The following is a 14,287-nucleotide window of genomic DNA, read 5'->3' on the forward strand; positions in this document are numbered from 1 at the left end:
AACAGTCCTTGAAATATTCTTTGTTCTTCAAAAGAGAGATCGGGGTCCAGAGTAACGCCGAGGTCCTTCAGTTTTATTTGAGACGACTGTATAACCATCAAGATGAGTTGTCAGATCCAATAGAAGATCTCTTTGTTTCTTGGGACCTAGAACTAGCTTCTCTGTTTTGTCTGAGTTTAAAACATTTGCCACCATCCACTTATGTCTGAAACACAGGCTTCCAGGGAGAGAAATTTTGGGGCTTCACCACTTTTCATCGGAATGTACAGCTGTGTCGTCCACATAGCAGTGAAAGTTAACATTATCTTTCCGAATTACATCACCAAGAGGTAAAATATATAGTGAAAACAATAGTAATTCTAAAACGGAACCTTGAGGAACACTGAAATTTACAGTTGATTTGTCAGAGGACAAACCATCCACAGAGACGAACATATCTTTCCGACAGATGAGATCTAAACCAGGCCAGAACTTGTCCGTGTAGACCAATTTGGGTTTCCAATCTCTCCAAAAGAATGTCATGTTCGATGGAATCAAAAGCAGCACTAAGATCTAGGAGCATGAGGACAGATGCAGAGCCTTGGTCTGACGCCATTTAGTTTTTAATGTTTTCTGGGTCAAGGTTTGGCTTTTTCAATAGAGGCTTTATTATTGCCGCTTTTAGTGAGTTTGGTACACATCCGGTAGATAGGGAGCCGTTTATTATGTTCAACATAGGAGGGCCAAGCGCAGGAAGCAGCTCTTTCAGTAGTTGGGATAGGGTCCAGTTTGAAGGTTGAGGCCAAGTCTATTTTCATGAATGTGTCAAGAGATACAGGATTAAAAAAACTTGTCTCCCTTGATCCTAGGTCCTGGCAGTAATGTGCAGACTCAGGACAACTGAGCGTTTGGAGAAATACCCAGATTTAAAGAGGAGTCCGTAATTTGCTTTCTGATGATGATGATGATGATGATTTTTTCGTCAAAGAAGTTAATGAATTTATCACTGCTGAAGTGAAAGCCACCCTCTCTTGGGGAATGCTGCTTTTTAGTTAGCTTTGTGACAGTATCAAAAATACATTTGTTAGTTCTTATTCTCCTCAATTAAGTTGGAAAAATAGGATGATCAAGCAGCAGTGAGGGCTCTTCGACAGTACCGTGCAGGGTCTATCCAAGCTAGTCTGAAGACTTCCAGTTTGGTGTAGCGCCATTTCCGTTCCCATTTTCTGGAAGCTTGCTTCAGGGCTCGGGTATTTTCTGTATACCAGGGAGCTAGTTTCTTATGACAAATGTTTTTTTTGTTTTTAGGGGTGTGACTTCATCTAGGGTATTACTCAAGGTTCAATTTTGTTCCTCAGTTAGGTGGTTAATCGATTTTTGTACTCTGACGTCCTTGAGTAGGTGGAGGGAGTCTGGAAGGGCATCTAGGAATCATTGGGTTGTCTGAGAATTTATAGCATGGCTTTTGATGATCCTTGGTTGGGGTCTGAGCAGATTATTTGTTGCGATTGCAAACGTAATAAAATGGTGGTCCGATATTCCAGGATTATGAGGAAAAACATTAAGATCCACAATATTTATTCCACGGGACAAAACTAAGTCCAGAGTATGACTGGCAGTGAGTAGGTCCGGAGACATGTTGGACAAAACCCACTGAGTCGGTGATGGCCAATATACCACGGCTAAGGGCAGTGTCCAGGCACTCCGCGTTGCGCCTAAGATCATCCCTTAGCCGTGCTATATTGGCCATATACCACACCCCCTCGGGCCTTATTGCTTAAGTATGCATTGTATTATTTTACTATATTGCATTACTTGTAATACAATAGTGTATTGTTTTAGTGTTGGTTTCATTTTAAATGTACTTTGTCTAATGCTGGATGTGATGTATTTCTCTGCTGCCCTTCAGGCCAGTGCCCAACTCTGAACCTGATGATAAAGACCCTGGGCAATGTGACGTTGGCGAACAAGCAGGCAGTGCGCTGTGATGTGGTGGGCTCCCTGGTCAGCACCTTGAGGGAGTTCAAGGCAATCTGTCTGCTCAATGGCAGCTCTATGCTCAAGCCCCTCCTGGCCCCACAGGTCTCCTACTTCCAACCTGGCCCGGAGGTCATCCCCAGCCTCAACCTGCCTGTAAGAAACCTTTTGAGTAGGGAGTGTTTGGGGGTTTTAAAAGGGAAGTTATTCCTTTGTGGAACTATTGGATAACCAAGTACTGAGGATTTGTGACTACTTTTAAGTCTGACATGACTAATTGTTTTTGTTTAATTTGAGGTTGCCCTTACATGTGTAAAAATGGCCTTGTAAACAGTATGTCTGTATGATGTGTTTGGCCCAGGATTACAACCTAGACCAGGTGAGGGCGGTGAGAACCGGTTTGTCCGTCATCAGGAACCAGCAACTCACCCCAAAAATCTGCCTTATACACGGACCCCCAGGAACGGGAAAGAGCAAAACCATCGTGGGCCTGCTGCAAAAGCTGTTCTCTGAGGTACGCCGTTTGCCTTGTTTCTGGACACTGTGTTTTGTTGTTCAACCCTGGGCTAAGGTCATTAGACACAAGGAGACATTTTCAAAAATGAACTTTTCTTTTGCTCTAGTGTTCTTTAGTGTTTCTTTTTCCTTCCTATTGAACAACCTTGGCTTAAAGGCATTGTGAAATTCTAACTTGCATATAATTCGCTGTGTTCCCCTCATTCTCATAACCATCTCCAGGGAGTACAGAGCATGGCTAAACCCCGCCGCATGAGGGTCCTCCTGTGTGCCCCGTCCAACGCCGCCATCGACAACCTGATGAAGAAGATTATCCTGGTCTTCAAGGAGAAGTGCAAGAACATCAGGGGTACGCTACCTCAACTATGGAAATCCTCATGAATTGGTGAACTGTGAATAGAAGAATGAAATATGCCTATTTGGAAAAATGAAATGGGTAAAAATGTACAAGGCAATTCAACTACAAATGATTGTTTCACGGAACTGATATGGTGAAGTTGACATTGTCCTGGATGGCTTTCTTAAAGGTAACTGTGGGGACATCAATCTGGTGAGGCTTGGGAACGAAAGGACCATCTCCAAGAATTTAAAACCTTTTAGCCTGGACAGTCAGGTGAAAAACAAAACACGTGAGTCTGGAGAGTGTGCGCGGGCACAAGTATGCACGCACCTTCCTCAAATCACCTCAATAAAAAAACACGTTTTGTCCCTTTTCACCTGCAGAAAAGGCACTGATGTCACAGGACTCAGACATCCACCGGCGCAGAGCGCAGCTGGACGAGAGCATAGACAAGATCTCCAAGATGTTGCAAAAACTGCAAAAGAAAGAGGAAATGGTACATGCATGCTTCCCCCAGCAGAGGTTGCCAGAAGGCTGGCCACACCTACAGTTACCCAAATCTCCTGTTCTACGCTGTGGGCTCTTACTTTAATTATGGGCCTCTGTTCAGACGCGTTTACAGTCGACATGGGTTCGAATCCAGCCCACCGCCCTTTGACTCACCCTCTTTCAATCTCCCCTGTCTTTTCCTTTAAAAATATGATGGAATGGCATGTTTATACATTTTTCTGCTTTTCATGATTTCTCTCTTCCTGCGTCTTCCATTGGCTGGTGTGTAGTACCATGAGCTGGCAGCGCAGAAGTCCAGACTGCTCCAAGAGAGACAGACACTCAGCTACCAACTCAAACAAGTAAGGCACTCAATCACATGACCATTATATACACTACATGTCAAAAGACTTAGAACACCTACTCATTCAAGGGTTTTTCTTTGTTTACGATTTTCTACATTGTAGAATGATAGTGAAGACATCAACACTATGAAATAACACATATGGAATCATGTACTAACCAAAAAAGTGTTAAATCAAAATATATTTGAGTTTCTTCAAATAGCCACCCTTTGCCTTGATGACAGCTTTGCACGCTCTTGGCATTCTGAACCAGATTCATGAGGTAGTCACCTAGAATGCATTTCAATTAGCAGGTGTGTCTTGTTAAAAGTTAATTTGTGGAATTTCTTTCCTTAATGCGTTTGAGCCAATCAGTTGTGTTGTGACAAGGTGGGGGGTATACAGAAGATAGTCCGATTTGGTAAAAGACCAAGTCCATATTATGGAAGGAACATCTCAAATAAGCAAAGTTGAATGACAGTCCTTTAAGACATGAAGGTCAATCAATGTGGAAAATTTCAAGAACTTTGAAAGTTTCTTCAAGGGAAGTTGCAGAAACCATCAAGCGCTATGATGAAACTGGCTCTCATGAGGACCGCTACAGGAAAGGAAGACCCGGAGTTCCTTTGCCGCAGAGGATAAGTTCATTAGAGTTACCAGCCTTAGAAATTGCAGGTTAAATAAATGCTTCAGAGTTCAAGTAACAGATACATTTCAACATCAACTGTTCAGAGGAGACTGCGTGAATCAGGCCTTCATGGTCGAATTGCTGCAGAGAAACCACAATTGGAGGACACCAATAAGAAGAGACTTGCTTGGGCCAAGAAACACGTGCCGTGGACATTAGACCGGTGGGAATTTGTCCTTTGGTCTAGAGTCCAAATTGGAGATTATTGGTTCCAACTGCCGTGTCTTTGTGAGATGCGGTGTGGGTGAATGGTTGGTCTCCGCGTGTGTATTTCCCACTGTAAAGCATGGAGGAGGTGTGGGTGTGCTTTGCTGGTGACACTGTCTGTGATTTTATTTCGAATTCAATGGCACACTTAACCAGCATGGCTACCACAGCATTCTGAAGCAATAAGCCATCCCATCTGGTTTGCGCTTAGTGGGACTATCGTTTTGTTTTTCAACAGGACAAGGACCCAACACACCTCCAGGCTGTGTAAGGGCTATTTGACCAAGGAGAGTGATGGAGTGATGCGTCAGATGGCCTGGCCTCCACAATCCCCCAACCTCAGCAAAATTGACATGGTTTGGGATGAGTCGGTCCGCAGTGAACGAAAAGCAGCCAAGTGCTCAGCATATGTGGGAACTCCTTCAAGACTGTTGGAAAAGCATTCCAGGTGAAACTGGTTGAGAGAATGCCAAGAGTGTGTAAAGCTGTCATCAAGGCAAAGGGTGGCTACTTTGAAGATTCATCTAAAAAAATATATTTTGATTTTTTTTTTGCTTCCTACATGATTCCGTGTGTTTTATTTCATAGTTTTCATGTCTTCACTATTATTCTACAATGTAGAAAATAGTAAAAATAAAGAAAAACCCTTGAATGAGTAGGTGTTCTAAATATGACCGGTAGTGTACATGGATGTTTTTAGCAACGTTGTCATGTGTATAAGGGCTCATTAGATGAGTTATTATTCAGGATGGATTAAAGAAAGGGAAAAAAAACTGCTTTGATGGGAAAGACTTCTAATTAGAAATGCTTATTTCTCTCATAACCCTCATGCTTTGTCTTCCCTCTTTCTGTCGAACTCGTTCTCTACCTTTTTTCTCTTCTTCCTCCCACTATCAGTCTCGCAGTAGGAAGCAGGAGACCCAGGCCCAGGTACTGCAGGATGCCCATGTGGTCTGCTGCACCTTGAGCACCAGCGGCAGCACCGTCCTGGAGTCGGCGTTCCGGCGCCTGGGACACAAGCCCTTTAGCTGCGTCATTGTGGACGAGGTCAGAATTTGGAGCTCCTATAATTTGGCTGCATTTCAATAGTTGTTCCATCTACCAAAGTGGTCCTGGAGACTCACGGTGTGCAAGCACACTAGGCTGCTGCAGCACCCATAACTCACATGGGTGCCACAAATGCGAAGCAGAAAATAATTTGTGCCGTTTTTGGACATTGATTAGCGATTGTCAAGGACTCGCACACAGAGATGCCAAAATATGTGTGGAGGCTACAAAAGAACTTCATAGTCTTTATCTGGTTATGGGGTTTGAATAACACGAGGCACAAAATCATTTCTCGCTCTTAAAGGGGCAGTAGCCTTTGGTAGTATAATTTTCAATGTCAGCATAATTTAATCTGTAGTTACTCTTTTATCATGTTACCAATAATATTTACATGTAAATGTTCTTGATTAAACTTCGTTATCTTTTAACTAAATGCTGTCATTCAGCTTCCAAAATGTAAGTAGGTACAGAACATTCAGAAATTATTCAGAACCCTTGACTTTTCCACATTTTATGTTTTCAGCCTTATTCTAAAATGAATGAAATAAGAATGTTCCTCAATCTACACACAATATCCCCTAATGAAAAAGCGAAAACAGGTTTGTAGAAATATTTGCTAATGTATTAAAAATAATAAAAATCCCTTATTTACATAAGTATTCAGACCCTTTGCTATGAGATTTGAAATTGAGTTTAGGTGCATCCTGTTTCCATTGATCGTCCTTGATGTTTCTACAACTTGGAGTCCACTTGTGGTAAATTCAATTGATTGGACATGATTTGGAAAGGCAAACAACTGTCTATATAAGGTCCAACAGATGACAGTGCATGTCAGAGCATAAACCAAGCCATGAGGTCGAAGGAATTGTCTGTAGAGCTCCGAGACAGGATTGTGTCGATGCACAGATCTGGGGAAGGGTACCTAAAAATTTCTGCAGCATTGATGGTCCCCAAGAACACAATGGCCTCCATCATTCTTACCTGGAAGAAGTTTGGAACCACCAAGACTCTTCCTAGAGCTGGCAGCCCAGCCCAACTGTGCAGTCGGGGGAGAAGGGCCTTAGTCAGGGAGGTGACCGAGAACCCGAATCTCAGACCATGAGAAACATTCTCTGGTCTGAAGAAGCCAAGATTGTGGTCTTTGGCCTGAATGCCAAGTGTCACGTCTGGAGGAAACATCATGCTGTGGGGATGTTTTTCGGCGGCAGGGACTGGGAGACTAGTCAGGATCGCGGGAAAGATGACCAGAGAAAAGTACAGAGATCCTTAATAAAAACCTGATCCAGAGTGCTCAGGACCTCAGTCTGGGGCAAAGGTTCACCTTCCAACAGGACAACGACCCTAAGCACACAGCCAAGACAACGCAGGATTGGCTTCGGGACAAGTCTCTGAATGTCCTTGAGTGGCCCAGCCAGATCCCGGACTTGAACCCGATCCAATATCTCAGGAGGGGCAATGAAAATAGCTGTGCAGACCCTTCACATGCAACCTGACAGAGCTTGAGTGGATCTGCGGAGAAGAATGGGAGAAACTCTCCAAATACAGGTGTGCCATGCTTGTAGCGTCATACCCAAGAATACTAGGCTGCAATTGCTGCCAAAGGTGCTTTTAACAAAGTACTGAGTAAAGGGTCTGAATACTTATGTAAATGTGATATTTCAGTTTATAATTTAATAAATTTTCAACAAACCTACCTGTGTTTGCATTGTCATTATTGTGTGTAGATTGAGGGGGGAAAAAACACTTCCAATCAATTTTAGAATAAGGCTGTAATGTAACAATGTGGGAAAAGTCAAGGGGTCTGAATATTTTTCGACTGCACTGTATGTGAAAACACCTTCACACTGCCTCAGTATGAATGTGAGAAACCAAGAGCATTTTTTTCTCCCCAACATCTTTTTGTGTGGTGCAGGCAGGGCAGGCCACCGAGACGGAGACTCTCATCCCTATGCTCTACCAGTGTAACGCCCTCATCCTGGTGGGAGACCCCCATCAGCTGCCCCCCTACGGTTATCTCCCAGGTACTGCAGCTCACTGTCATTACCTGAAAATACACCTGCAAAAGATTTTTATTTAACTTGGGAAGTCAGTTTAGAACAAATTCTTATTTACAATGACGGCCTACTGGGGTACAGTGGGTTAACTGCCTTGTTCCGGGGCAGAAGGACAGATTTTTACTATGTCAGTGTTTACTGGCCCAACACTGACCACTAGGCTACCTGCCGCCCCTATTCTTACTCATGTGAGTCTTTCAGCACTTCTCAGGTCAATGATTCTGACTGACGATGAAACCGTAACTGTGTATTTTCATTGTGTTCCCCTCTCCCCCTATAGATATACAATACCAGTCAAAAGTTTGGACACCTACTCATTCAAGGTTTTTAAAAAAATGTTTACTATTTTCTACATCGTAGAAAAATAGTGACGACATCAAAACTATGAAATAACACATGGAATCATGTAGTAACCAAAAAGTGTTAAACAAATCAAAATATATTTCATTTTGCGGTTCTTCAATGTAACCACCCTTTTCCTTGACAGCTTTGCTTTCTCTCAGCCAGCTTCATGAGGTAGTCACCTGGAATGCTTTTCCAACAGTCTTGAAGGAGTTCCCACATGCTGAGCACCTGTTGGCTGCTTTACCTTCATTCTGCGGTCCAACTCAACCCAAACCATCTGAATTGGATTGAGGCCAGGTCATCTGATGCAGCACTCCATCACTCTCCTTCTTGGTCAAATAGTGATTTTCTTTCTATACTCTCGCAGTCTCCTCTGAACAGTTGATGATTGTTACTTGAACTCTGAAGCATTTATTTGGTCTGCAATTTCTGAGGCTGGTAACTTTAATGAACTCATTCTTCTGCAGCAGAAGTAACTCTGGGTCTTCTTTTCCTGTGGCGGTCCTCATGAGAGCCAGTTTCATCATAGTGCTTGATGGTTTTTGCAAGTGCGCTTAAACTTGCAACATTTCGGAAATTGTCCGCGTTGACTGACCCTCATCTCTTAAAGTGATGATGGAATGTCATTTCTCTTTGATTATTTGAGCTGTTCTTACCATATTATGGACTGGGTCTTTTACCAAATAGCCCTATCTTCTGTATACCACCCCTACCTTGTCACAACACAACTGATTGGCTCAAGTGCATTATGAAGGAAAGAAATTCCACAAATTAACTTTTAACAAGGCACACCTGTTAATTGAAATGCATTCCAGGTGACTACCTTATGAACCTGGTTGAGAGAAGACCAAGAGTGTGCTGAGCTATCATCAAGGCAAAGGGTGGCTAATTTGAAGAATATCAAATATATTTTGATTGAACACTTCTGGTTATTGCACAATTCCATATGTGTTATTTTGTAGTTTTGATGTCTTTACTATTATTCTACAATGTAGAAAATAGTAAAAATAAAGAAACCCCCTATGAGTAGGTGTGTCTAAACTTTTGACTGGTACTGTACATTAAAAGGTTTAGTGTTAGGTAGATTAAGTGTTCCATTTAAATGTATGATTTTTCTTCTGTCAGAAAGCGAAGGAGTTGAAGTACGGCCAGTCCTTGATGGCTCGGCTGGTGAATAACCTGGATCACTACTGTAAGGAGAACAAGAAGCCCAGCCCTGTGGTCTTCCTTAGCTGCCAGTACCGCATGCACCCGAAATCTGCGAGTTCCCCTCCAAGCACATCTACCGCAAGGCCCTTAAAACTGACAGGTAGGTTCCCTCCCTGCCCCCGCCTTTAAAACACACGGACTTGATTCAGTAGGAATGAATGGTCTAGTTATTGTTTTCATGTTCCTAAAGCTGGAGAGAGTGTGAGCAAATATTTAATTACAATGTAATGCACCTGTCATTGAAAACAATTTGTTTGAGTGTAGTGGTGTACACAGTGCTGCATTATTAATGGCGACTGTTCCTATTTCTGAAGTACATCTCGTTTTTTTTTATGTTAATGTTATGGAAGTTTCCAGACACTTTTTATTTTATTTCTAGTTTTGTCTTGTTTTTGAGAAACTTACCCCAGCCGCAATTCACTTAGTCGTTGTGCAGTATCAGGGCATGCAAAATACATTTTTGAAACTGACACACTCAGTATGGTGATGTAGGTCTTTAATATTGTACACGTATAGTGGCTTGTGAAAGTATTCACCCCCTTGGCATTTTTCCTATTTTGTTGCCTTACAACCTGAAATTAAATTAGATTTTTTTGTATCATTTGATTTACTCAACATGCCTACCACTTTGAAGATGCAAAATATTTTTTATTGTGAAACAAACAAGAAATAAGACAGAAAAACAGACCTTGAGCGTGCATAACTAATCAACCCCCCTCAAAGTCAATACTTTGTAGAGCCACCTTTTGCAGCAATTACAGCTGCAAGTCCCTTGGGGTATGTCTCTCTAAGCTTGGCACATCTAGCCACTGGGACTTTTGTCCATTCTTCAAGGCAAAACTGCTCCAGCTCCTTCAAGTTGGATGGGTTCCGCTGGTGTACAGCAATCTTTAAGTCATACCACAGATTCTCAATTGAATTGAGGTCTGGGCTTTGACTAGGCCATTCCAAGACATTTAAATGTGTCCCCTTAAACCACTCAAGTGTTGCTTTAGCAGTATGCTTAGGGTCATTGTCCTGCTGGAAGGTGAACCTCCGTCCCAGTCTCGGGAAGACTGAAACAGGTTTCCCTTAGGAATTTCCCAGTATTTAGCGCCATCCATCATTCCTTCAATTCTGACCAGTTTCCCAGTCCCTACTGATGGATAACATCCCCACAGCATGATGCTGCCACCACCGTGCTTCGCTGTGGGATGCTGTTCTTGGGTGATGAGAGGTGTTGGGTTTGCGCCAGACGTAGCGTTTTCTTTGATGGCCAAAAAGCTCAATTTTAGTCATCTGTGTTTACTTGTTTTTTTCAGGCCACTCTTCCGTAAAGCCCAGCTCTGTGGAGTGTACGGCTTAAAGTGGTCCTATGGACAGATCCTCAGATCTCCGCTGTGGCGCTTTGCAGCTCCTTCAGTGTTATCTTTGGTCTCTTTGTTGCATCTCTGATTAATGCCCTCCTTCCCTGGTCTGTGAGTTTTGGTGGGCGGCCCTCTCTTGGCAGGTTTGTTGTGGTGCCATATTCTTTCCATGTACTTCTCCACAACTTTGTCCCTGATCTGTTTGGAGAGTTCCTTGGTCTTCATAGTGCCGCTTGCTTGGTGGTGCCCCTTGCTTAGTGGTGTTGCAGTCTCTGGGGCCTTTCAGAACGTGTGTGTGTATATACTGAGATCACGTGACAGATCATGTGACACTTTGATTGCACACAGGTGGACTTTATTTAACTAATTATGTGACTTCTGAAGGTAATTGGTTGCACCAGATCTTATTTCGGGCTTCATAGCAAAGGGGGTGAATACATATGCGTCACCACTTTGCTTTTTTATTTATTTTTTTTAAACACATTTATTTTTACACTTCACCAATTTGGGCTATTTTGTGTATGTCCATTAGATGAAATCCAAGTAAAAATCAATTTAAATTACAGGTTGTAATGCAGCAAAATAGGAAAAACACCAATTGGATGAATACTTTTGCAAGGCACTGTAATTGTTTTTCCCAAACTTTTTCCGCAATGTTATATTCCACTTCTACCAACAGTGTTGCACGGGCTGTGTCTGTTTACTCTAGAGACAGCCTCAGCCTGCACAGCTGTGTGAGGGAAACCGACAAAATGGACTATAACCAATGTTCCCTCAATTTGTTTTAAAGCACTTAGCAAATTTCAGGTCGGCTGAGAGCGAACTTGAATGTTGTGAAAATTCTGTGTAACGTCCAGCGCTTTTACTGTGAACACTGAGGCTGTACCTGCTTTTAGTTAGTTTTAAGTGGCCAAGTAGGCTACTGTGGCTATTTGATCATAATGTAGGCCTACCAGAGTGGCCTATCATCAAAAACAATGGAGAATATCCATCCCATAACATTTTAATATGGTTATAGAACAGCTATCATTCAGCCTACAGTAGCAGCCAATGTGTGGTGTTCAATGTAGGCCTACATTCTATGAGAGTTTTGAAAGACAAACAGGGCTTGACGTTTACCTGTTTATCCACTTGTCCTTCAGACAAGGTGACTGAATGTTGTTTGATGCAAGAAACCACTTAACAAAATAAATGCATTATTATTCCAATAGCCTTATTACAGAGAATCAGACAAATTATGCTACCCTCTGCCTATTGGCTACTTGGCTTTTTCAAGCCTGTCTCAAAATACAACACTGCCCCTTCAAGACAAAAATGTTCTTTACCTGACTTGCTTGTCGAAGAGCTTTTGTAGGAAGCAATCACTCCCCTATTGCTGCGTACAAATGATCTATAACTGGGATAGTAACTCACTAACTAGCAAAAGATATGAACAAAATGTGCACATGTGGCTACATGCAGCTATGGCTTTGAATGCAGCTATCGCAATAGAATCCTACTCTGAATTCTGCCTACAACAAAATCTCTTGCGTAGTTCGTTTTATTTCGCTATGTTGCTTTGAAAGTGGCTAATATTACATATCTACCCCAACCAGAAGCCATGGATTACAGGCAACATCCTCACTGAGCTAAATGGTGGAGCTGCCGCTTTCAAGGAGCGGGACTCTAACCCGGAAGCTTATAAGAAATCCCGCTATGCCCTCCTCCGAACCATCAAACAGGCAAAGCGTCAATACAGGACTAAGATCGAATCGTACTACACCGTCTCCAACGCTCGTCGGATGTGGCAGTGCTTGCAAACTATTAGACTACAAAGGGAAGCACAGCTGTGAACTGCCCAGTGACCCGAGTCTACCAGACGAGCTAAATAACTTCTATGCTCACTTTGAGGCAAGAAACACTGAAACATGCATGAGAGCATGAGCTGTTCCGCACGACTGTGATCACGCTCTCCGCAGCTGATGTAAGACCTTTAAACAGGTCAACATTCACAAGGCCGCAGGGCCAGACCGATTACCAGGACGTGTACTCCTAGCATGCTCTGACCAACTGGCAAGTGTCTTCACTGACATTTTCAACCTCTCCCTGTCCGAGTCTGTAATACCAACATGTATCAAGCAGACCACCATAGTCCCTGTGCCCAAGAACACTAAGGTAACCTGCCTAAATGACTACCGACCCGTAGCACTCACGTCTGTAGCCATGAAGTGCTTTGAAAGGCTGGCCATGGCTCACACCATTATCCCAGAAACCCTAGCAGTTTTCAGCTGTGCTAACATAATTGCAAAAGGGTTTTCTAACGCTCAATTAGCCTTTTTAAAATGATCAACTTGGATTAGTTAACACAACGTGCCATTGGAACACAGACGTGATGGTTGCTGATAATGGGCCTCTGTACGCTTATGTAGATATTCCAATAATAAACTGCCGTTTCCAGCTACAATAGTCATTTACAACATTAACAATGTCTTCACTGTATTTCTGATCAATTTGATATTTTAATGGAAACAAATGTGCTTTTCTTTGGAAAAACAAGAACATTTCTAAGTGAGCCCAACTTTTGAATGGTAGTGTACATATTACCTCGACTAACCGGTACCCCCTGTATATAGCCTCGCTATTGTTATTTTACTGCTGCTCTTAAATTATCATTTTTTTTGTTATTTTCTTAACTGCATTGTTGGTTAAGGGCTTGTAAGTAAGCATTTCACTGTAAGGTCTATTTTGGCGCATGTGACAAATAACATTTGATTTGATATTGTGTTGATTCGATCAAAATTGCCACAGTAAAGGAAAACGTTGATCGTGTTAACAGGGAGAACTTTAAAGAGTTACGTCGAAGTTCAATCTCGTGCTGCTTTCCGTGGGCTGATATTTGTAATGCGCAGCAGTCCCAGGGAGCTGCGCGGCAGTGTCGGGGCTATTGCACGACTGGGCGCAGCTTAGAGGAACATTGATTATGTTGCGGAGAAAGTTCAGAATGACCTACAGTACATGTCAAAAGTTTGGACACCTACTCATTTCAAGGGCTTTTCTTTATTTGTATTTCAAAGTTCTTGAAATTTTCCGCATTAACTGACCATGTCTTAAAGTAATGATGGACTGTCGTTTCGCTTTGCTAATTTAAACTGTTCTTGCCATTAATATTGGTATTTTACCAAATAGGGCTATCTTCTGTATACCACCCCTACCTTGTTACAACACAACTGATTGTCTCAAACGCAAAAAGAAGGAAAGAAATTCCACAAATTAACTTTTTAACAAGGCACACCTGTTAATTTAAATGCATTCCAGGTGATTACCTCATGAAGCTGGTTGAGAGAATGCCAAGTGTGCAAAGCTGTCAAGGCAAAGGGTGGCTACTTGGAAGACTCGCAAATATTAAACACGTTTTGTTTAACACTTTTTTTTGTTACTGCATTCCATATGTGTTATTTCATAGTTTTGATGTCTTCACTATTATTCTACAATGTAGAAAAGAGTAAAAAAAAATTAACCCTGGAATGAGTAGGTGTCAACTTTTGACTGGTACTGTATATCGCTATACTGAGAGCATGTCAGTTTCTAAAAGGATGTATTTGGGTCTTTGCGCTTTTAATGTCCTTTGCATGCCCTGATACTGCACAACAAGAAATTAGGAAGTGAATCGCGGGAATTCTCCATTTTAAGTGTTTTACATTGCATGTTAAACAATATTTTTTATTTATCCTTGATTTAACTAGGCAAGTCGGTTAACAAATTCTTAT

At 42.2% G+C, this 14,287-nt stretch overlaps 1 protein-coding gene across 1 annotated transcript in view; it reads left to right on the forward strand.

Moving 5' to 3' along the window:
• Nucleotides 1–14,287, forward strand: part of LOC106592980 (probable helicase senataxin) — a 54,210-nt gene that overhangs the window by 36,706 nt on the left and 3,217 nt on the right. Inside the window, 11 exon segments of the mRNA XM_045702822.1 lie at nt 1,889–2,112; nt 2,318–2,470; nt 2,695–2,821; nt 3,000–3,101; nt 3,196–3,308; nt 3,592–3,663; nt 5,438–5,587; nt 7,500–7,608; nt 9,112–9,137; nt 9,184–9,238; nt 9,241–9,295. Coding sequence (XP_045558778.1) covers nt 1,889–2,112; nt 2,318–2,470; nt 2,695–2,821; nt 3,000–3,101; nt 3,196–3,308; nt 3,592–3,663; nt 5,438–5,587; nt 7,500–7,608; nt 9,112–9,137; nt 9,184–9,238; nt 9,241–9,295 — 1,186 coding nt within the window.

The sequence above is a fragment of the Salmo salar genome, chromosome ssa01 (assembly GCF_905237065.1).
Source record: "Salmo salar chromosome ssa01, Ssal_v3.1, whole genome shotgun sequence".
NCBI classification, from domain to species: Eukaryota; Metazoa; Chordata; class Actinopteri; order Salmoniformes; family Salmonidae; genus Salmo; species Salmo salar.